Below are 20,132 nucleotides of genomic sequence, written 5' to 3'. Positions count from 1 at the left end.
GGAGGTTACTAGTCCTAAGACCCTAGGCTGGAAGGCCCAGACTCTGAACTTGGAAGCTGGTCATTCGTCGCTCCTGTTGCTCCAAGGAGAGCCTGTCTTGGAGAAAGTGAGTTGTCAGGGTGACTACAGAATAGATGTGACTCTAAAACCCCTCAGTCCTTTGCCCACTTTGTGGATGTGCTGCCAGGATTGACTAGGTGGGAACGAAGGTCCATGGTTAGTCATGGGGCCTGAGAGAGGGTGACGGTCAGGGCTCGGATGCTCACCTCGTTCTCTGCCAGGGCCTGCTTAGCTAAGTAGTACTCCCGCTTCACCTTGATCTCCACAGACTCTGGGATGTCAGGAACCAGGAGATCCAGAAGACGGCCAATGGAGAACACCACGTGCTGGCGGTAGAAGCCCCAACCCACCCCCAGCCCTTGGTAAAACAAAGCCCAGACTAGCCTTTAGGCAGCCAGGCTCCCAGGTGAGGGGAACTGCTGGAGGAGCAGAGGCCTAGACCACAGAGACCAGGGTATACAGCCCCTTCAGAAGTCCCCATAGCACCTTGCAGTTCTCAAAGCACTCAATGGCTAGCTAACCCATGAGCCAGGGTCAGAGGCCAGCAAGTAAGGTGCAGAGAATTCTGATGAGCCGAGAAGGCAGAGTGGGAGTTTTTTTGGTCTTACTGACCCTTCCCATGCCACAGGCAAGTCAGAGGCATCATGTTGAGTACAGGGGCCAGCAAGGGGATAGGAGTCATTGGAAGAGCTTTCAGAGGTCTTGGATACCTCAAACACGATGACAAAGGCCAGGCGGATGGCCAGGAGAGTCCAGTAAGTCTGAGAATAGTGTCCATCATCATTCCTGAACGCCCGGTACCTGCAGGAGACACAAGACTCGGGGTAGTGCTCTTGGGTTGAGCTCTATCTAGCTGGCAAGTGGTCCATCTCTAATCAGCCTTCCATTTTCCTTCTCTGCCTCTTTGGTGCTGTCCACAGATCAGCTTTCTGGCAATGCTCTCTGAAACAGGAATTACCCAAACAGGGACTCAGTATCTTTAACTGGTGAGGTTCTAAATGAGTGGGTGGGAAAGGTTGTCCTTTCACCCCACTGGGCTAAGCTGAAAAGGTCTTTAATAGGTGTAACAGCCCAAAGAGACTGCTACAAATCTGCCCATCTACTTACACCCAGCAGATGTCATCTCTACAAGCCAGCAGCTGCTCTACTCCCTTTTCAAAGCAGTTCTCTCTCTCTCTCTCTCTCTCTCTCTCTCTCTCTCTCTCTCTCTCTCTCTCTCTTTCTCTCTTTCTCTCTTTCTTTTGTTTGTTTTTTTGTTGTTTTTCCCAAGGCAGGCAGTGTTTCACTGTGTAGCCCTGGCTGTCCTGTCCTGGAACTCTCTCTGTAGACCAGGCCGGCCTGGAACTCACAGAGATCTGCCTGCCTCTGCCTCCGGAGTGCTGGGATTAAAGGTGTGCAACCACCACAGCCTGGCACCACATTGGTTCTTAACTTGTTAGTCATGACCTCTTTTGGAGTCAAATGACCCTTTCATAGAGGTTGCCTAAGACTATCAGAAAACACAGATATTTGCAATTCATAACAGCAAAGTTACAGTTACAAAGTAGCAATGAAAATAATTTTATGGGCCGGGCAGTGGTGGCGCACGCCTTTAATCCCAGCACTCAGGAGGCAGAGGCAGGCAGATCTCTGTGAGTTCGAGGCCAGCCTGGTCTACCAAGTGAGTTCCAGGAAGGACGCAAAGCTACATAGAGAAACCCTGGGGGGTGGGGGACGGACACTTTATCATTGAAAGCAAAATCCCTGTTACAGTTTGGATCTAGAACAGCCCTGAAGGGTGGTGTACTGAAAGCTTCTCCAACTAGCAGCACTCCTGGGAGGTAGCAGAAACAGGAGGTGGAGCCTAGCTGAGGAAGCAGCTGACTGGAGCCATGCCTTTGGAGGGTGTGCTTAGACTCCAGCCCCGTTATCTTTTCTCCTGCTTCCTGGCTGCCATCAGATAAGCATTTCTGTTCTGCATACCTTTTCTGCCTTACCCAAGTCCCCGAAACACAGAAGCCAGCAACCATGGACTGAAGCCTCAGAAAGCTCCTAAGTTGTTTATGTCAGGAGTTCTGTCTCAGCAGTGGGAGTCTAACAAGTCCTCAACAGATGGAACAAGCTTGGCATGGCTAAAGTCGGTGCAACAGAAAAAAGACAGAGTATGTAAGGCAGGATGATGAAATCCCCTCTGAATGGAGTGCAGAGAGCAAAGGGCTTAAGAGTATTCAAGATGGCTAGCTCATAGAGACAAACTGTTTAAAGGAATAAAATGACTGGTCAGAGCGGCACACACGTTTCCCTGTACTCACTCAGAAGTGGAAATAGGTGGACCTCTGTGAGTTCAAGGCCAGCCTGGTCTACACAGTAAGACTGTCTATAAATTATAATTTTTATTAATCAAACATATTTCCAGAACAAAGACATCACTCTAGATCAACAGCACACTGTGAAACTAAATGAGAAACTGTAAAACCAACCCTACCCCAACAGATACATGTTAGTAAAACATAGGAAAATGAGGGAGAAACCGTAAGTGCTATCTATGAAGGCTGCTAGTGAACACGTCAAGAGGGAGGAACCATGAACACTATCTACAAACGCTGATGATGAAGACCTTACGGCTGAGGCACGGCAGGCCTGCCATCCTGTTGTTCGGGCTGCAGACAGTTGCTAAAATAGGAAAGTAGTAAGGACTTCGTCTTAAAATTAAAAAGAGGGATGGGGATTTAGCTCAGTGGTAGAGCACTTGCCTAGCAAGCACAAGGCCCTGGGTTCGATCCTCAGCTTAAAAAAATAAAGAAAAAAGAGTGAGATGGAGGGAAGAAGGGACCAGTGTGGGGCACCCACCGTGGGCTGAAGCCTCAGAAACCATAAGCTAAAATACAATCCTTTCTAATTGTTTGTGTCAGTTATTTCTTTTAAAACAGGGATGGCATAGCAAGTCACAAAAGAATACTATTTCCTGAGATACAAACAAAACAACTTCACCTGTGATTTATACCTGTTAATTGAAAGAGAAGGACGCAGAGAAGTGTTTCCATACATGTGAGGACTGAGGGGCTGGAATGGCTGAGCTATTTAAGAGCTCTTGGTTTGGTTCCCAACATCCACATGGTAGCTCACAACTGACTATAACTCCAGTTCTAGGGGACTTGATTCTCTCTCTTTCCCTCTTTCTCTCCCCCCCCCCCCCCTTCTCCTGATACAGGGTTTCTTTGTGAGGCTTTGGAGACCATCCTGGAACTCACTCTGTAGACCAGGCTGGCCTCGAACACACAGAGATCTGCCTGGCTCTGCCTCCTGAGTGCTGGGATTAAAGGCGTGCACCACTGCCCGGCTGTCTCTGTGTGTTTCTTAAAGTCAAGCCAAAACTTTATAAGAAGATGGAGTGATTGGGTGTTGAATACTGAACAGGAGGGTGAAGATCACTGCAGGAGGAGGGGCTTCATTGGGAAATGTATAGTTAAGAATGTAAGGGAGAGACCGGGGTGGTGGCGCACACCTTCAATCCCAGCACTCAGGAGGCAAAGCCAGGAGGATCTCTGTGAGTTCGAGGCCAGCCTGGTCTACACCGCTAGTTCCAGGATGGCGAGGGCTACACAGAGAAACCCTGTCTTGAAAACCAAAACAAACAAACAAAAGGAACGTCAGGGGAAATAAGAATAAAAGGGAAAGCAGTCTCTTTGAAAAAGAGATCACAAAAATGAACTCGTTGCAATTCAGAACTTCAAAATACATAAAAAAAAAAAAAAGTCCTGTCTGCAGAAACTGACGTTACATTCTTTACACGATTTTGAATCACATCTCTTAGAATCTCATGGGTTAAGTGAGGTGAAGAATGGGAAGAAAGAAAACTCAAGAAGAACGAGCCCTGGCCTAATGGTTCTATCCGTAAACACGCTCATGTGAAACATGCCAAACTCCAAGGTAACCAGATCACTGGAAGAAGACTCAGCAAATGAAATACACACCAACTCAAGTTCTGCAAGTTACAAGCTAGAATCAATGTTTGGGATGGTTGGGTTGGGTTTGCTTGGGTTTTGGTTTTCCAAAGCACCGGGTTCAATTCCCAGCACCCACATGGCAATTCACAACTGTAACTCCAAGATCTGAAAGCCTCACACAGACATACATGCAGGCAAAATATCAGTACGGGCGGTGGTGGTGCACGCCTGTAATCCCAGCACTCAGGAGGCAGAGGCAGGAGGATCTCTGTGAGTTCGAGGCCAGCCTGGGCTACAGAGCGAGATCCAGGACAGGCTCCAAAACTACACAGAGAAACCCTGTCTCCAAAAAAAAAAAGCAAAACCAAAACACCTACATCTCGGGGGTGAGTAGGGGCATCCTCGGAGGAGGGATGGGCGAGTACCACAGAAGCACTCTCCTGCCGCCGGCTCACCTGCAAGTGCGGTTGTGCGCAGCCGCAAAGGCTGGCGGCGCGCGCGCCAGCGTGAAGTTGAGGAAGCCTCGCAGGTCCGGGGCGCGAGTCCAGCGGTAGTAGGCACGCGGCAGGAAGTCGGAGGAGAAGGCCAGCAGGAAGGCCTGCGGGCGCGGGGTCAGCGCGGGGTCAGCGCAGGTGACGTCAGCCTGCGGTGGCCCGGCTCCCACCCCCACCCCGGCCACCGCGCCACCCAGCAGGCAGCGAGCCGGGCGCTCACGTTGCTGATGACCGCGAGGTGTGTGAGGCCGGCTAGGATGTGGAACCAGATGCCGACGTCCTGGGCGCGCTCGGCCACCGGGCGCCGGTACTCGCACACGAACTTGCGTGCGTCCAGGCGGATCTCCACCCAGTTGTTGAGCAGGGCAAAGAGCGGCGCCAGCGGGCAGGCGGCCACAAAGATGGTGACGAATCCAAACTGCACCGCTGCGGGGCGGGAGTAGCCGCTGGCTGGAGCTGGTCAGCCTCTCAGATCACCCGTGGCGGCGGGAATGGGGTGGGTAGGGACGCCCAACTTGCCCACCAAAGCACCAAGCAGTTGATTTCACCCTTTTTCCTCCCCGCCGGTTGTATTCAGTGCCAGGGCCACTGCCCACCTTCCTGACTGGCCCCTAGGCTTGGGAGCCCTGATCTGCACTGCTCTGATCGTGGCGCTCCTGGATGGCCTTGGCACCTAATACATCAGGACTCTTAATTGGCAGGAAGACGCAAAACCTGCCTCTGGCTTTAGAACTATCCTCCCCATTTATCTCCAGTGGTAGCCTGGGTCTTCTGTAAAATTGCTTAGCCAGGTCTTCAGATGCCATTGTGCAGGATACATAATATCAACCTGCTCCCTGTAACCCACGCGGTTTCTTATCCACAGAATGATCCTGCCACTGTTACTGGTTATGCTTTGGTTACCAGGCAACTCAGATGCGAGTTCTGCTGACAACAGATCTCCCTTGTGTTAGTTAGGCAACCCCCCCCCCCCCCGCCCTCAAAACCATCACACCCCTCAAGCCATGGGTATGGACCACCACTTGGCAGGTGCACAACTAAGGAAAGCGTTAGAGGAAATCAGCACTCTAGGCTGACATGGCCCAGGTGTACCTACCTTCACATGCTGGAGAATCTTGGCTCTGCCCCAGGACCTGCTTTCCCTAATACACAGCCTCAGCTCCCAGGCATCCCCAGCCCCCCCCCCCCCAGCTCCCCACCCCTCACCACCACCACCCTGGCTCTGCTACCACCCCACCTCTTCTCCAGATATCTGTAGGTAGGCCAACTCCCCACACACACACACCTCTCAATGACACATCGCATTTCAGGGTAGGCCAGGGGCAGTGTCGCTGTATTGTGGATCTTACCCATTTCAAGGTACTCGTGGAACAGCCCCTCACAAGGCAGCAACTCGTAGTCGGCCTCCCAAGGTGCTGGATGGGCCCCCATGCCAGCCTTCCCTCTCCTGGAGTACAGCCTCTGCCAGCAGCCCTTCAGCTTTCTGCAGGTAGAAAGTGGAAGATGGCAGGGCTGCTCCAGCGTCAGTGATGACTGAGCTAGTCTGAGAGGACACGCACCCTGGACGGGCTGTTGCTCTCAGGCGAGGTTGGGCAGGGAGGGCAAGGGACTTGTAGTTCTGGCAGGTCAGACTCATCCAAGGCCCTGGACTCCTCTATGGGACGTGATGCAGTTTGCCTTTCTGGTTTCCTTCTGTGTCCTCGAGAAGGTCAACCCAGCGGCTCCCTGGAGCCTTTGGAGGGTGGAACCGTAGCAAGGCTAGGAAGGAGCTAGTGAGGCTAACAGCTGAGTCCCAGGAAAGCAGGGGGGCCATGGGGCCAGGTATGTGGGCTTCATCGTACTGGGGCCACATAGATGTGGCTGTATCACCCCTGGGAGGCCAGAGTCAGTCCTGTGTGTGTGAGGCTTTGTCAGAGGTGGTGAGGTGTCATGCATCGAACATGTGTTGCTTATCAGATTGTATGGGGGCACAGGTGTCTATTGGCTTCCTCACACGACCTGCACCTGCTAGACACTGAGCTTTACCCTGCACTTCCTGGTCAGTCCCCCTGCATGCCAGAGAAGCCAGGATGCTTCCAGAGAGAGACCACTATGTAGCATCAGGGCGAACACCGCTTTTGGAGGTGGTAATGGGCATCTGGGTTGGTGTGGCCTCAGGTAGGAGACTATCCTTGGACAGACTCTTTGGAGGACTCCAGCCTATGCGGGAGGCCACAGTTCCAGCTAGTGGGACAGGGATGGGGAGCTGGTCCCTAACAAGGGACCCTGAAACAGGCATGAATCTAAGACAAACCTGAGGCCCGAGGCCGCCTCTTGCTTATCTCTCTTCATGCTGGTTGGTGATAGGAAATACATGCTGTCCTATGTGGTCTCCTGCTGAGGAACCCAGGCCTCCCCTGACAGGGCTGTCCAGAGGCAGTGCTGGTGACAGGCTCCCCCACACCCCAGCCATAACAGCAGACGGGAGAGGCTGTCGTGAAGCCCACAGTGTGATATGGTGGTCTAGGGTATGGCAAGTCCTGCCTCCTGAGGAAACCCTGTTCCCTAGAAGCTGCCAGGGCAGGGTGGAGGTAACTTACGGGACAAGGACCTCCTGCACATTGTTGATGATCTGCTTGCCCACCATGATGACCAGGAGCTCCTGTGCCAGCTCAATGAGGCAGCCTCCCGCTGCACACTACAGCAGGACAATTTGAGGTTAGCCGCGGGGAGGGACCAGGCACACACTCACCTAGCTTTTTGCCTCACAGGTGGCTTCTCTACCTCTGCCTCCCACAGGACATGCCTGGAGTACCTTGAGAACTACAGAGATCGGCCCCTTCCACCTCACTTCAGTTATGTGTGGGAACAACCACTGGGCAGCTGTACTTTGTGCCCTGTAGCTCCTCAGCCAGCTGTAGCCACGGGCTCCGGGGAAGACCCAGGATGTGGTCAGTCAAGAGTCAGACCCAAGGAGTTTCTAGGAGGGCATGCCATGCCTGGGAAACTCAGCCGAGGACAGCACCTGGATCCAGCCATTCTTGAACCAGGGTCTCCAATAATTTCCATGTGAGAGCACGTGGTAACCCTTTTCTCATCTAAGCCCGTCTAAGCTGGGCATCTCACTAAGAGCTGAAAGCTACCTCATATGGCACAGCAGCTGCAGCATGCCCTGAGGTAGGGCCCGGTTGCTCTGCCTCTCCCCACACAGTTCCTTCCCCTTAATGTAAAGGTGGACAGCTTCCCTCAGGGAGGTGAGCCAGCTTGCAGTGAGATGGGATAATGGCCCAGACCCTGGGAAGAGTTCTAAAAAGAGAAGGGTCTTTCAGATCTGGTGGCCAGTAAGGACTGCGGAACCCCATGTCCCCCAAGTCCAGCTCCACGGCCACCAGTGGACAGCTCCAGATGTGCCCACTACACTGCCTGTACCTCTGGTCAATCCCACATGGCCCTCAGCTAACAAGGCCGGAAGTGTAGAGACAGCTCTTTGGGTGTCTGGGCAACATAGGGTCCATTCCTATTTCTGCTTTGGCGTCTTGAAGCCCTGTCCCTTCCAGAGGAACCCACATGCCATCCTCTGCCAAGGCCACTGCACATCTGAGAAGCCAGGCTCTCCTGATTCTCAAAGAGAAGCAGAGCACACAAGAGGGCAGCCGTGGAGAACCCAGACAGTGAGGCTGTGGGGCACCAGTGTCCCCCTCATGGCGGGCATCCTATGGGCTCAGATGCCTCCAGGGTGTATATTGGATTAAAGTAGAGTAGGGCAAAGACCCCTGGTTTGTGTATTCTCTAGACAGTGGTTGTGAATCAGGACCTGGGGCTGATGTGGTCAAGAGTCCTGGAGTCTTGGGAAGCATTTGTAAGCTGGGCCTCTGGCTCGGACAGTGGTGGATGGTGGGCACAAAGAATGGCACCAAATTAAGGCCTCAGTGGGTACAGAAGAAGCCTAGCCTCCATGCCCTGGCTGGGTGTGTCCTCAGTACTCACCTCTTCATTTCGGACTCCAAACAAGGTGTGGTAGTTGCCTGGGTATCCCACAAACCTAGCAGGATCCAAGTTGTGAGGCTGTGAGAGACTCGATTCTGAGTGTCTCCTCTCTTTCCCACCCCCGAGGCCTGGCTGGGAGAAGCACAGACTTGACCCCTTGTCCCCTCTTGGCCCATGAAATCATTCTTGCTCAGTCCTTTGCCCTGGCTACCTATCTCCATCTGCTGCTGAGCACAGAGTGGGGTAAAGCTGAGCCACAGAGGAGAGGTGACAAGTTGAGAAGGTGACCACCTACCTGCCCTTGAAGAAGGCAATGTACACAGGCGAGGCATAGAAGTTGACAAACTGAAAGATGAACACCTTGAGGGTGAAGGCATCCTCGAATGAGGTCTGTGTCCGGTGCATCTCTGTGCAGATGGAGCTTTCTCTCAGTTCCCCGGGTATGCTGACCAGTTTCCAGTGCACTGCCCCTTCCCATGAGACCACACCACCATCCAGGGTGAGAAAGAAGCCATGTTGTCCAGAGAGTTTAAAGAAGTCCATCAAAGGAGGGGGTCAACATAGAGCAGTCCTAAAGTCTAATTTCTAAATTTTCCTAAAGCGTGATTAAAGCAGTGGTGAATCTTGATTGTGTATGTGATTAGGTTAAATTGGATTATGAAAACATACCTATTGGTCTGTCTGGGGTTGTTTCCAGAGAGTATTAGCTCATGAGGACTCCGACCTTATTGGTGGATCAATATTGTTAATCAGATGGATTAATAATACGCTGATAATACTATTGGGATTTGGTGGAAGTTGGGGCCTGCATGGAAAAAGCCGGTGTCCTAAGGTCTGCATTCCACCAGATCCTGTCCTGTATTCCCCTCTTTGCTTCCTGGACACCACACCCTCCCTGCTGTGATAGGCTGTCACCTCTGAAACTGTGGTCAGGAATACATAATTCCTCCCTTAAGTCACTCTGTCTAATATTTTAGCAAAAAAGGTAACTAATACAATTAGGAATGTCTAGAATAGTGACTAAAATAAAACAAAACAAAAACCCCCTAAAATCCAACATTTTCACCCTGTTAAAATAGTGTATGGGGGAGGGGGAGTTTGGGGATTTAGCTCAGCAGTAGAGCACTTGCCTAGCAAGCACAAGGCCCTGAGTTCGGTCCTCAGCTCCGGGGGAAAAAAAAAAAAGTGTATACAGGGCCAGTGAGATGGTTCAGTGAGTAAAGGTACTTGCTGCCAGGCCTGATGACCCGAGTTCCATCCCCAGAGCTCACCTGGAAGGAGAGAATTAACCCTCACAACTGTACCATAGCACACACAAGCCGTGGCACATGAGCACACACACACACTCATTAAATGCATGCAATAATTTTTAAAAGTGTGTGTAGATAAGGTGGGGGGTGGGATATGTCCAAGGACAAAATAGTTTCTGGTCAAAGCTGAGTGAGGGCTGAGCTATAACAACAACAACCAAAAAAAAAAAGCCAAGACCAATGTGGGAACGTGAAAGGTCAATTGGAGGAAACGGAGACCAGAAGTCCCACACCTGTGGGAACCGACACCAGCTCCAGCTTTACTTCTCATTCTCCTGGGGACTGCTACCTGTGGCCCTTCCAGGTAAGAACTCCCTAGCACTGGAGGCCTCCCTCAGTACTGTATTCCCTTTCTGTCCACGTACCCCGAGTGTGCTCTGTCCCCTCTCTCCTCAGGACCTGGCATGGCCGGGGCTGGTATAGGCAAGGCCCTGTGGAAGGAGTGACCAGGCCTCCTAGCGTTTGCTCTTAGGGAAGGTTGAGGACAGAAACAAAGAGAAGCGGAGAGACAGTGGCAGAGGGAGAGGCATCTTGACCTGGGGACAGATACAGAGGATGTGTAGACACTTGGTAACCATTTGGAGTGGTCTGAGCTGGTCACAGTAAGCCCCCACCCCTCCTGTCTGCCTGATGGAGGTCCCGGTCCTTGTTCTGGAGGCTCTAGTGTCACGCTGAGAACTCCACAAGCTTGAGGGATCTTGTGAGGAAGGCAGGAGAAGCAGAACCCTTGGCTGAGTGCTCTTGACCTTCTCCCTTAAGGCCCCCCTGCCCCTGCCATTTGAGGAGGTCTCTGGGGGACAGGCAGACACCTCCTTGGGGAGCACGGGTCCATGGCAATCAGTCCGCATTTGTACTGGTTTGGCCAGCACTCACCCCATCTTGTTAAGACCCGGGCCAGGACCACGTAGACCTTGGAGAGGATGACGATGAAGACAAGGTTCACCACTGACCCTGTGAGGCTGGCAATTCGTGGAGCCTGATAGGGAACAGATGATAAGAGCAGGCACAAGGCAGCAGGGGAGGGGGGGGGTTGGAAGCCCCCAGAAGAACGGGCAGTGGAGACTCACCCAGGCCGAAAGGAAGGCATTGTCTGACTTGGACACAAGCACAGCCATGATGGCCCGGTACAGAATGATAGACACAAGGCACATAATCACCACAGCCACCTGCAGGACCAGGAGAGTTGTGAGCCCCCACACCCTCAGGCCATAGGCCTACACAGGCCTCTGGGTCCACAGCAGCTCCACAGGTTCCTTTTCCCAGGGCTCTCATCTACAGGCTGCCTGTGTCCAGTGGGTTCTCCAGAGGTGGGGCAGGTTAGGACTGGGAGGTCAGGATGCCAGGTAGTTACTGTATGTTGACCTTATACCCAGTGTTGGAGAACTGTGCCCCATTCACCCACCTCTTTACAGCCCTAAATTCGGATCCACAGTACCTGGAGGGGGCTGGGGTCCTTTTAAGCAGTCTTTGACTAGAAGGTACCAAAGGAATTCATGTGCCCAATGCTCATTTTTTGGAATCCGTTCTCTTGTTTAGTGGGTGCCCTGGGCCACACATGGTGAAGCTCTTCCAGAACCCCTCATGGTACATACACATCCAGACCCCTTACGAAAGCCCACCGCTTGGCCCTGGGCTCAGGCCCTTTCCTGAGACACAGAGCGCAGGAGCCTTTCTGGAGGAGATATTGAGAGTGGGATGACCCCTATGGCTCAGGAAGACGGAGGCAGAAGAGACAGGGTGGCAGGATCCCCGCACCATCATCAGGAGGACCACAGAGCCAGCCAGCATGCGGTGTACACGGCTCTTCTCAGGAAAGTAGGGTTCATCTTCCCCAGTGATGGGGTTCAGGGCTGTCAGAGGAGCCTTTGCAGCGAACTGGGGCCGAGGCCTCTCCTGAAAGGGAACCATGCTCAGTAGGGTGCGACCCTTGCCAGAAGCCACCCAGCCCGGCCCACTTACCTCAATGTCCTCGTAGTCAGAGCAATCCCAGCGGTAGGCCAGTGTGGCATTTTTCCGCTTCCAGTACTCCAGAAGCAGCACCGCCCACAGTGCCATGAAGAAACTGAAGAAAACAGTACCGCCGTGGTCGAAGAGCCGCCCAGCCTGCAGGGAGAGGGGCTCCAAGTCTTCCCAAGGACAGGTGGTCCTTTCACAGGCCGCCCTTCTGGAGCTGGAGTGTCTTCCCACACAGGCACACCACAATGCCCCAGACCCACAGGGAGAAGGGTTCTCAAGAGCTGCAAGGGCCTAGTTTCACCCAGTCCAGGGAATCTTTTTTTAAAGAGTACCTTCAAACTCACCATGCCACTGAGGATGACCTCGAATTCCTGATCCTCCTGCCTCTGTCTCAGGCATGCTATCACCCACCCTTGTTTATGTGGGGGAGGTGCCAAACCCCTCGTCTCATGAATGCTAGGTAAGAACTCCTAGCAATTGGCACACTGCCAGCTCTTTGCTGAGTCTCCTCCAGCTCACTTATACCTGGCTTGGATTCGTCTGAGCTAAGCACATAGAGAGGAGAGTTTTACATTTTAGAGAAAGTGAATATGTTTCACACACAAGTCAGGAATTTCAGAAGCTTTGGGGGAACTGTAGTGGGTTGGATTGTGACTCTCAAAGAGGATGTGTCCCTTGATGTAATCTTACTTGGAGTAGGAGGCTTTGGTTATAGATGTAACTAAGGTATGGATTTCATAGGAATGCCTGATGGAACACATGAGGGAAAGAAAGGCCATGGAGACAGAAACAGGAAATAGGAACAGAGAGGCAGCCACAGACTAGGTACCAAGGAGCCAGAGGGTTCAGTATCTAGCCTTCATCTGCTAGCCAGCACAGCATCGAGCCTTCACCCCATCACTGCTTTACCACCCAGCACATTTTTCTGTTGTTATTCTGGGATTTTTGTTTGTTTTTTGAGAGAGAAACATGCATCTCTGGCTGGTCTCAAACTTGCTATGTAGCTGAGAATAACCTTGAATTTCTGATTCTCTATCTCTCTTTTTAAATATAATTTATTTTTATGTGTATTGGTGTTTTACCTGGACATTTGTTTGTGTGAAGCTGTCAGATCCCCTGGAACTGGAGTTACAGACAGTTGTGAGCTGCCCTGTGGGTGCTGGGAATTGAACCAGGGTCCTCTGGAAGAGCAGTCAGTGCTCTTAACCACTAAGCCATCTCTCCAGCCCCCTATCTCTTTTTAATACAATTTATTTTTATTTTATGTGTGTTGGTGTTTTTACCTGTACATTTGTCTGTGTGAAGGTGTCAGAGCCCCTAGAACTGGAATTACAGACAGTTGTGAGCTGCTATGTGGGGTGTTGGGTATTAAACCCAGCTCCTCTGCAAGAACAGCTAGTTCTCTTAACCACTGAGCCATCTCTCCAGCCTTGATTCTCTACCTCTTAAGGGTTCATCTAAGACACCCAGGAGGATTTCTGGGATAGACGCAAAGGGAGTGTGGGTTCATCCTAGGCACCAAGGATATCAGGAACACATGGAAAGGAAGCAAACCCAGGACCATGCTGGCCAAGCCTCTAGCCAGATGCACAGAGCCTGTGGCCAGGTCTCCTAGGCTGGAAATCCTGTTCAGAGTCCAGACTCTGTTTGTTTTGTTTTTTAAGACAGGGTTTCACTGTGTAGCCCTGGCTGTCCTGGAACTCACTCCATACACCAGACTGGCCTCAAACTCACAGAGATCTGCCTGCCTCTGCCTCCCAAGTGCTGGGATTAAAGACGTGCACCACCACCGCCCACCTTGAAGTCCACACTCTTGGTTCTGCCAGTACCTAAGAGCTTCTGGAGATGTCATAGCTAAAAGACCTGGGGCAGGTTTCCAGGTGATCACTTGGTTAGTCTTTTGTGCTGATTAGTTTTTGTTTGTTTGTTTGTTTTTGTCAACTTGACACAAACTAGGGTTATCTGGGAAGAGAGAATTTCAAATAAGAAAATACTTCCATCAGATTGGCCTGTAGAGAAGGCTCAGTGGGCAATGCTGCCCTGGGCAGGTGGTCCTGGGAGGTGTAAGAAAGCAGGCTAAGTATGAGTCTGGTGAGCAAGCCAGTAAACAGCACTCCTCCATGGCCTCTGCTTCAGTTCCTGCCTCCAGGTTCCTGCCTTGAGTTCCTGCCCTGACTTGCCTTGGTGATGGGCTATGATCAGAGCATGTAAACCAAATAAATCCTTTCCTCCTCAAGCTGCTTTTGGTCATGGTGATTTCTGACAGCAATGGCAAGCAAACTAAGACATTGGTATCTAGCACATACAGCAGGAAAAGCCTTGTGACATTCCTGAGTCATCTGCACGACCTAACCAGACCTAACCTGAATGCCAAGTTAGGGGCACCAACGTCGACAGCTCGCTGCGGGTTCTGACTTCACAGATCGAGCCATGGCTCTATCTATAGGAGCTGCCCACCTTCAACACCCTGACCCCAGCTCGCCTTCCATACCTGGGCCAGTGTGCAGGCACTGGAGAGCAGCCAAAAAGCACAGTCAGCGCAGAGTGGGCACATTTCAAAGCCATCTGAACTGTGGCACAGCTCCTGCCTGTGGGGTACAGAGATGCTTTCAGGAACTGAAGGACCGCACCGCACCCTCTTCCAAATCACCCCACTCCTCGCCTCCCTACATCACTGCTCCTCAGTCCTAGAACTTTGAGTCATCGTTTGATTTTTTTGAGACAGGGTCTCATGTACCCCAGGCTGGTCTTGAACTTGCTCCGTAGCTGAGGATTCCTTGAATTTCTGAGGCTCCTATCTCTACCACCTGAGGGATTGCAGGTGTGCACCGTCACAGGCTTATGAAGTGCTGGGGACCTAAGCCAAGGCCTCATGCACGCTGGGCGGGCAGGCAGGCACTCTAGCAGTTGAGTGGCATCTCCAACCCCACCGGTTTTTGAAAATGTGCAACAATAACAGTGTAAGATACATTTCTGGACTTCGAGCTACACGAAGAAATAAAGCACAAAGCTAGTCATTTCTTATAGGAAAAGCCTATACTCTTCTAAGGACACAAGGTTGAGCATCAGCACCAGCCTGGGGACACCCCTGACAACCTTTCATCTTGTGTCATGAGGCACAGGAAGCCTTGGGAGCTAAGGAAAGAGGACACTTACGTTGGTATGTCTGAGAACACCAGGAAACACCCCACCAGGAACACCGCTGTGCCCACCACTGCTGCAGGCAGGAGCCAGCCTGTGTAAAACCCTGCAGAGGGGTTGCCATTAGAGACTGGGTGTGCCCGAGGAATGGATGTGTTCACTTTATGGGACCCAGGCTAAGCTCAGCGGGAACTAGAACCTGAGAGGAATAGGAGTCTTCTCTGAGCATCTGCCCTCAACTCTGGACTCTGTCACCATGTTGGCTTAGTAACAGTGTCCCCTTGACTCTATCCCACTGGGCGCTTTATCTTCTGATATTGTCCCCTAGTACATGTCCACCTCCAAACAACTGCTCTCTAGTGTCTTTCTGAGAGGCACAGGATGCATTGTAATTTGAGCCCCAGTAGAGGCGTGGGTCACTCTGGGCCCACCCTTATTTCCCACACACCACTAGGGCACCATCTCAATGGACCACACCCCAGGCCCCTGAGGTATCCCACATGCATCAAATGTGCACCTGCCTGCCTGCTTCCTGTGGGGTCAGCCTGGTCCCTACTGATGCTGTAAGGCCAAGAAGACACCTATAAAGTGTCCTCTGTCTGGAGCCTAGATGAAGAGTTCTCCAGCATAGTCATATTGGACAGCAGGAAAGGCAAATCCCAGGATGGGGAAGGAGGATCAGAAGGCAGATCCCAGTGAGGGTGACTAGTCTCTGAGGTGCCAGTCTGACTTGGAGTAGACTCTCCCATAGGGATGTCTTTTCCCTCAGAGTAGACATTCCTGAGGGAGCTTCCCGAAAGGGAATGGGTGCTAGTTGTGGTCAAAAGGACCTCACAAACTAAGGGGCTCCCAGTGCTGTGCCTAGTGTTGTTGTGAGATATTTGTACACTGTGTGAAGATGTATTGCTGTGATTTGGTGTAATAAAAAGCTAAACAGCCGAGGAGTTGGGGATTTAGCTCAGTGGTAGAGCACTTGCCTAGCAAGCGCAAGGCCCTGGGTTCGGTCCTCAGCTCCAGCAAAAAAAAAAAAAAAGAAAGAAAAAAAAGAAAAAGAAAAAAACTCTGTGAGTTCAAGGCCAGCCTGGTCTACAGAGCTAGTCCAGGACAGGCTCCAAAGCTACACAGAGAAACCCTGTCTCGAAAAACAAAAAAACAAAAAACAAACAAACAAAAAAAGCTAAACAGCCAATAGCTAGACAGGAGGTACAGGCATTGACTTCCAGGTAGAGAACTCTGGGAAGAAGAAAGGGGGTCACCAGCCAGATGCAGAGGAAGCAGCATGGGCAGTACAGAGAGATGAGGTAACAAGCCACACAACAGAACGTAGATGAAAATAAATGGATTAATTATGTTATACGAGGTAGTGGGACAAGCCTAAGCTAAGACCGAGCTTTCATAATTAATAAGCCTTGTGTTGTTATTTGTGAGCTGACAACCCAAAGAAAAATCATCTACATAGTGTCTGTTTTATTATCAGGGAATAAGGTCTGGCAGTAGAGTTACCCCAGAGGGCAGATTGTCATAACACAAAGACTTTACAGCAAGACAGGACTCACCAAGCCAGGCGAAGTAGAGAGCCACCTTCTCCCCGAAGTACTGACGTACGTGGTCCAGTGGCTGGTACTTGTTCCACTTGCCCCAGCGAGCCCAGTGCTGGAATAAGACTTGGCGCTGGGTGAGCCCCAGGCCCTGTGAGTTCTCTGGGACTGCAGAGAGTGGGCCCTGGGAATAAGAGGCCATTGGGCTGGGCTTCTCCGTGATGTTTTAGCTCTGCCCGCTAGTCCTCCCACAGGACACTTCTAGGAATGGAAACTTCAGTGCTGACCTGGACCCACAATTCCACCCTCCAGGGCAGGCAAATGGCACCGATCCCAAGGGATGATGTTATAAGGAAAAAACACAATCACATTGGGGGGTGGAAGTGTCTGAAGGGAAATGCAGTTTGAATTCCCATGACTCCTGGGACTGCAGAGTGTCCAGGGCAGGGGATGAATCTGAAAGAGCTGACCAGGACAGTAACTGGGATGCAGGCTGACCAACAGCACTGTGGGATTGTCCAGGTCTGGCACATATGCTGTGTGGTACCCAAGCCGTTCATGTACCCCAGCTGAGTTGACATGAAGAGTATTACCATTGTGAGACTTGTGTGTGTGTGTGTGTGTAAGGGGGGAGGGTGTTGTGCCTGACATTTCTACGTCTACTTGATTCAACTTCATGATATCAAGCAGGACTGTTCCCGTGGCTTCATGAGCATGCATGACTCAAGACCTTTTGGAACTGCTCTTCAGGGGTCCCCTGTATGGTAGAAGGCTGCAGAACAACCGGGGCAAGAATAACATCCTGACCTACACATGAGTACACATGGATAATAGAAGGGGTGTCAGGGCAGCACCAGGCAGCTGTTATAGTGAATGTCTCTCTGCCTCTGCCCCACGTTGCCCAGCTTCCAGGTAGGGCAAAGGGTGCTGGAGACGTTGCTATCTTTTCTAGTGAGAGACAGTGCCTGAGAAACCCAGTCTCGGTATCTGGAATGGGGGTCTGGTATATTTGCCAGGGACCCCCAGCAAGGGTTAAGAGACCAAGCTGAATCTTCAGTCTCTATTATGGACTACTTCACACTACAAGGCTGTGCATTTGGTATTCCTGACCCCAGGGTGGCTGTCCCAGGGGGCAAGACTCCTCTGCTTCCTGAGGACAAGGTGGGCAATAGCACTGGGGCAACTCACCGACCACCCTGGCTCAACCCCAAGCCCTGAGACTCACGTCATGCAGCGGGAAGGCCGCACTGAAGACACCCTCTGCCAGCAGCTGATCGATCCCAAAGAAGCCTTTCTTCTCATGGCCATATTGCGTCTTGGCCAGGATCTCAAACAGCTGTGGGATGGGTGGAGGATAGCACCTATCACTGGTCATGTGATGGCACAGTAGGGAGACCCATCTTGGTGCTGAAACCTCTTATGGCCCCCAGTGACAGGTAATGATTTTGGGGGAGTGTCCCCAGGGCTGTGAACCCCAGATCCTGTGTCATAACCACACATTCATGGCTACACTGGTAGGGATAATAATCATTCTCCCATCTTTAGTCACATAGCTCTTTAGAGTCCAGCCTGGGCTGGAACCTGGGCCTGATCATTCATGAATTGCGTGGACCCCTGTTCCAGTAGGATCAGCTCTGTTAGGACACCTGTCTGGGGTGGGAAACCTCTGCCTTGGTAGCCACTGTAGCCTTTGGTGGTTACAAGTGTGTGGCTCAGGCCTGTCTAGATGCTCCTGGCCACATGCTGTTGGAGCATGCCTCCCTAGTACAGTCATTCCCAACCTTCCTAATTCTGTGACCTTTCAATACAGTTCCTCATGTTATGGTGACCCCCAACCATAAAATTATTTACGTTGCTACTTCACGACTGTTATTTTATTACTGTTATGAAGTGTAATGTAAATAGCTATGTTTTCTGATGGTCTTAGGCAATCCCTGTGAAAGGGTCATTTGATCCCCAAAGGGGTTGAGACCCATAGGTTGAGAAACATTGTCCCAGTACCTCTGGCCCCGTAGCCTGGTTTTGACAGATTAGCTTAGGGTATACCAAGACCTATTCCTTGTCTGTTCTGCCCAGCCAAGAGGATCACCTCACCTGGGCCTGGTGTCTTGGCTGTCTGTCCCAGAGGTCCATACCATGTATTGTTCTGGGCCCCAGATTGTGGAGGGGTACTGGATAGAGAGCTGGCTTTCACCTGACTCCGTGCCATCTGGACATGCCCCACCCCCACTGTCCTGCATCCAGGCCACACCCTCCCTCTATGCGGCAAAATTAAGAAACAGTCTCTAAGGCGGGGTGGTGGTTGAGCTCTGTCAGGCCTTTCTGGGCCTAGTCAGACAAGGGTCTGTAGCAGACACACTCCACTCACAATCTGGTGCCTCTTGGTACTGGTGAAAAAGGTGTCCTGGTTATCACTTCCAAGGAACCTGCAGAGGTGAGAAAAGTTTAGAGCTTTGAGAGTATGGGAATTTTTGCCACAATACAGAAGTAAAGACACAGAAGCAGACATGGCGGAGAAAATTATGTGCACACAGAGCCTGCAGAGAGGCTCACAACCCAGAGGCTGAGGAGGCCGGCCGCTCTGCCAGATAAACGCAGTTCTCATTTTTGCCTTTTCTTTCCCTCAGACAGGAGGCCACAACAGATGCCACACACCACACACACAAAGCAGGGGAAAGCGGATGGATCATACAGAGGACAAGGCCCACTAAGAAACCTTCAGTATGCCTGCCCTGAAGCTTGTAAACAAGGACTAAAGGCACAGGAGGAGGGAGTGGGGGGGGGTGTCACAAAGGTCCTGGGTGCTTCACTGGTGGAGGCCACAATGCCTGAGGCTAGGTCTGCAGGCTTTGTGTGGTCACACAATAGCTCTGTCCAGGAACAAACTTGAGGGGGCTCCTGGAGATCGTGAGGGAGGGCTGTCCACACACGTGTTGTCTCCCTCACTGGTCAGGGAAGGTGTAATGAGGGAGTCCACTGACCCAGGACCCTAGAACAGCGCAAGGAATGGACTGCTGTGGTCCGAGTGTGTCTCACTAAAGTTCATGTGCTGTGATGTGTCAAGGAGGTGCAACCTTTAAGAGTGGGGCCAAGCCGGGCGGTGGTGGCGCACGCCTTTAATCCCAGAAGCAGGTGGATCTCTGTGAGTTCGAGACCAGCCTGGTCTATATAGCCAGTTCCAGGACAGCCAGGGTTACATAGTGAGACTCTGACTTAAAAAAAAAAAAAAAAAGTTGGGGGATTTAGCTCAGTGGTAGAGCGCTTGCCTAGCAAGTGCAAGGTCCTGGGTTCAATCCCCAGCTCAAAAAACAAAACAAAACAAAAAAACAAGTAGTAAAAAAAAAAGTGGGGGCCAGTGCAAAGGCATGAGGTCATGTGGATTCCACTCTCAGAAGGGACTAATTCTGGTCTCAGAAGAGATCCAGTTATTGAAGGAAGCCGCCAAACAACTCCATCTGCCTTTCTGGGCTTTGCTAGCTCCCTTTCTGTCCCTGTTGTCCTGGGTTGTGGCTGCTATGTCTAGCCAGAGGCTGCCCAGCTGAAGTCACCAAAACTGAACTTGAGTGCCAAACACTGAAGCTAACTGAACCTCCTCTTTTAAAGAGCAGTTTCTACAGTGAGAGGGAAGAACGGGCTAGCTATAATCATTGCATATCAACCATCGTTTCCTGTTTCTTGTGTGTGTGTGTGTGTGTGTGTGTGTGTGTGTGTGTGTGTGTGTTCCCACAGTGCATGTGCAGA

The 20,132-nt window shown here is 51.6% G+C and overlaps 1 protein-coding gene across 1 annotated transcript in view; it reads right to left on the bottom strand.

The window, feature by feature from the left end:
- Positions 1-20,132, bottom strand: part of Ano7 (anoctamin 7) — a 30,265-nt gene continuing 10,133 nt past the window's right edge. Inside the window, exons 6-23 of the mRNA XM_036172715.1 lie at positions 18,760-18,817; positions 17,617-17,727; positions 16,410-16,575; positions 14,869-14,959; positions 14,204-14,300; positions 11,716-11,859; positions 11,512-11,649; positions 10,824-10,922; positions 10,630-10,732; positions 8,742-8,853; positions 8,447-8,501; positions 7,060-7,157; positions 5,830-5,963; positions 4,701-4,906; positions 4,442-4,584; positions 771-861; positions 267-386; positions 1-96 (exon numbers count right to left, since the gene is read on the bottom strand). Of these exons, the coding sequence (XP_036028608.1) occupies positions 61-96; positions 267-386; positions 771-861; positions 4,442-4,584; positions 4,701-4,906; positions 5,830-5,963; positions 7,060-7,157; positions 8,447-8,501; positions 8,742-8,853; positions 10,630-10,732; positions 10,824-10,922; positions 11,512-11,649; positions 11,716-11,859; positions 14,204-14,300; positions 14,869-14,959; positions 16,410-16,575; positions 17,617-17,727; positions 18,760-18,817 (2,002 nt within the window). The 3' untranslated portion in view covers positions 1-60. The remainder of the gene's footprint in view (positions 97-266; positions 387-770; positions 862-4,441; positions 4,585-4,700; positions 4,907-5,829; positions 5,964-7,059; positions 7,158-8,446; positions 8,502-8,741; positions 8,854-10,629; positions 10,733-10,823; positions 10,923-11,511; positions 11,650-11,715; positions 11,860-14,203; positions 14,301-14,868; positions 14,960-16,409; positions 16,576-17,616; positions 17,728-18,759; positions 18,818-20,132) is intronic.

The sequence above is a fragment of the Onychomys torridus genome, chromosome 23, assembly GCF_903995425.1.
Source record: "Onychomys torridus chromosome 23, mOncTor1.1, whole genome shotgun sequence".
NCBI lineage: Eukaryota > Metazoa > Chordata > Mammalia > Rodentia > Cricetidae > Onychomys > Onychomys torridus.
The sequence above is the reverse complement of the archived record's forward strand: the minus strand, read 5'-3'. Positions and strand labels throughout refer to the sequence as shown.